We start from the raw sequence: 3,438 nt of genomic DNA, 5'->3' as shown, positions 1-3,438 counted from the left end.
CCTTGAGGATTTTAAAAAAGTTCATCAAGGATGATAACTTGGTCATATTGATTGTGAGCACCAGTATCGCAACAACGATGCACTTGAGCCAAAATGTCAACCTAGTATAGGAAAGGCTGGGCATCGGTTACTTGTTTTACCTACTATGAAGATAGAAAAATACTACGAAGCTCAAAAAGTTGCTATGAGACTAGAATAAATGCTATGAAGCTACAAGTGTTTACAAAGCTAAGATAGTGATTATGATGGTGATTTGGAGAAAGTACTCTAAAGCTAACAAATTGAGCACTTCACTAAAAATGTGTATGTGTGTGTGCGTGCGTGTACGTGTATGTGTGTGTGTGTGTGTGTGATAGAGAGAGAGAGAGAGAACAATCATCGGAATATTAATTAAGAATTTGATTAATTAAAACTAAATTTCCATTTATTATAATTTCAAAATAAATTTAATCTTTGTACCTAAGAGTATCTCCTAGAGGAGTGAAAGTTATCCAAAATGTTTGCATGTATAGCATATTGATTGAAAAACACAATCACATGCATATAAATTAAACCTTGATGTTTGATGCATTAAAGGTTAGCCAAAATGTTTGCATGTAGAGCATATTTATTAGAATACATTCTTGTGAACCTTTCCAAGAATAAATATAAAGTCTCATTTTGGGACTTTATATTGTTGATTATTGCTGAGATCTATATACTTATCCATGTCTATAAAAAATACATTTTTTCTTGCTATAATGCATTTTTTATTAAACCCATCTTGACCATATATCCTTTAGAAGCTCACTCTAGATAAGGTGAGTAAAGTGTATTCCGGGCAGGGGGATATGAGTGTGGTCAGGTACTAAAAAATTGTTACATAACCACCTCAATGCCTTATTATCCCACAATATTTGGCTCTTCCACAAAGAAATCTGCTCCACCTTGCTACCTGCAGGCACTAATTTACAAATCCATCCTATTCACATCTTAAAGTAGTCCATGTGCGAAGGCCCTTTACATTTCCATTGGTTTGAAGGAGCCGAATGACTCCTTTCATTAGGGAAGGCTTTGCAACTTTTCACATCATTACCTTTTAAACTATTCTCATTAAGTTGCTTCTTCAAGTGAAAATAGTTTGGATCTAGGGTTGAGGTCTCCACTTTTTCAGCTCAATCAATTCAAGATGCACACAACTTCAATCAACCTTGGACCTTGGGGAGTCTCACCTCCGTCACTTGTATATATCAAATATGCACAAACCCATGGGTTACTTCTTTGTTGATGAGTTGTCTGGTGGGTGCAAGTGCCTACACAGCAAAGCCGGCTCTCAAAACAAAACAAAATAGTTGTGACTAGTAGATCGTCCAGTTTGTCCCCTATAATTTTTTTCCCTCTTCCGGAATCTTTCAAAATCCAGATGGCAGCTTATGCTCGGGTACTCGAAAGGGATCTTTCAAAGTCCAGATAGCAGCTTATGCTCGAGTACCGATGAGAACATTTGCTTGTTTTTTGGCTTGCCGAAAGGAAGGACTAGGTGAAGGTGATTCACAACAAAGCGAAAATAGCAATTTTCAAAAAAAATTGGAATGATTTCACGATCTCGTTCACATTTTTAGGCCCCCCTCCTCGCCCCTCTCTCTCTCATGAGCTTTCAATTCATCATCTCTGCCCTCTTTTCCGCACAACAGGTCTTCCTTGCTATTTTGAATCTAGGGCAGGCCTTATGAATGATTTATAATCATTCACCTTGTTTTTGGCCTGCCCTTTGGGTAAGCTAAAATTCAAAATTTTCTTTTTGTGAAAGTCCTAGATTTTACGATTGGTCTAACTCCCACTTTCTATTTCTTTCCCTTGAAATCCTCCACCTTTTTCTCTCCCCTCTCTCGCTCTCCTCCCCCCCCCTCTCTCTCTCTCTCTCTCCCCCCCCTCCTCTCTCTCTCCTTCCTTTATCTCCCGTAGTCTTCCGACACATCATCTCCAGTGTATTCTTTTTCGCTTTTGCAGGCCTTATGAATGATTAATATCATTCACCTCGTTTTCTAAATGAGAAAAAGTAAAGTCTCCCTTCTTTCATTCGTTCTTTAGCTTGCGCAAAACTATATTACCAAAAACAAACACCCCTCCTCTCCGCCCCCCGCCCCCAAAACCCCAAAACACGAGGATGGCAGCCGGAGCTGCCTTTGGCGGCAGTCGAGGGTTGCAGCCCATCCCTCCAGAAAAGGGCGTGTTTCCCTTGGATCACTTTAAAGAGTGTCAACCTGTGCGTATTTGCTAACTTGTGCATTTATCTAAGCAGTACCATGAGCTTCCCTCCTCCAGGTATTATATCATCACACGTTTCCTCAATTTGTAACCTGGATTTTCTTAACTTGTAAGTGCAGGTAATGAAGGAGTACATGTTGTGCCTACAAACCAACAAGCATGAGGCTGACAAATGCAGGCACTTCTCCAAAAAATATCTCGAGTGCCGCATGGACAGGTAGATCTCATGAACAAGGTCAGCCATCATTGGCAAGTTAAGCCCATTCAACATTGTTTTACCGTTTGTCAAAAAAGCGTTCTTAATATGTGATGCGAGGTGTCTATAGAGATTGTGGCGACCAAATATTTGGTTGTAGTAACGTATAAGAGCATCTCTTATGCACATTCGAACTAGTCATGGGGGAATTGGACTAGTATTCTTTACAAAGAGTCTTCTTGATGCTTTGCAAAATTGATTCTCAAGGATGCAAGGATCTAATTGAAATAGTTAGTGACTTATTTGAAAGTAATCTTAACAAATAATGTCAAGATTTTTGCAGGAATTTAATGGCAAAGCAAGACTTGTCAGAGCTAGGTTTTACAGATGGTGATCATAGACCGGTAACAAAAAATTCAGCTGACCAGATTGGGGGAATCCCCTGAAATGGACTGTACGTTTCTCTCTTGTATTGCAAATTTAATATGCTCACCTAGTATTCTCATTGGTTATCTACTTTCAAAATTTCAAAGCTCAATAGGTTTTTCTACGGTGTACAGCAACAGTAGAGCACGTGTACTCAATAAATGAGTGATTTTTTGTGTGACGTGTGTCTCACTAGATAATGGAAGCTTGATTAGAGAACAAACACTACAAGGCCTTTTGCCACTCAGGCCGAGTTGTGTACAAGGCATATCTGGTATGATAACGCTGTTTCAACGACAATGCATTGCATCCTTGTCCTGATCTGTGAGATTGACTGTGTAACACTCCACCGTTTTTCCTTACCCAATCATTCTCCCATCATTTCTAGCATGAAAAATTCAAGCCCAGTTATATTTCTTCCCATTCTCAATAGAAAATATCAAAGAATAATTAGCCTCTGACATATAATCATATTTACTGAGAAATAGCACTCTTTTCAGAAACCATAGAAACTGTTTCTGTTTGGCTAGACTCCTAAACTTTTTATCATGTAATAGAATTTGGTTATC

General features: G+C 38.8%; 1 protein-coding gene across 1 annotated transcript; it reads left to right on the top strand.

Annotated features, from left to right (window-relative positions):
- The first annotated feature begins 2,081 nt into the window (after positions 1-2,081).
- Positions 2,082-2,898, top strand: LOC147881237 (uncharacterized). The gene is made up of 3 exons (XM_087370156.1): positions 2,082-2,245; positions 2,367-2,464; positions 2,787-2,898. Exons 1-3 carry the CDS (start codon positions 2,147-2,149, stop codon positions 2,887-2,889), a joined length of 300 nt encoding a protein of 99 aa, XP_087226282.1. The 5' UTR covers positions 2,082-2,146; the 3' UTR covers positions 2,890-2,898.
- Positions 2,899-3,438: the final 540 nt, after the last annotated feature.

The sequence above is a fragment of the Dipteris shenzhenensis genome, chromosome 31 (genome assembly GCF_047967505.1).
Source record: "Dipteris shenzhenensis isolate YYH24624 ecotype China chromosome 31, Dip_SZ_1.0, whole genome shotgun sequence".
NCBI classification, from domain to species: Eukaryota; Viridiplantae; Streptophyta; class Polypodiopsida; order Gleicheniales; family Dipteridaceae; genus Dipteris; species Dipteris shenzhenensis.
The sequence above is the reverse complement of the archived record's forward strand: the minus strand, read 5'-3'. Positions and strand labels throughout refer to the sequence as shown.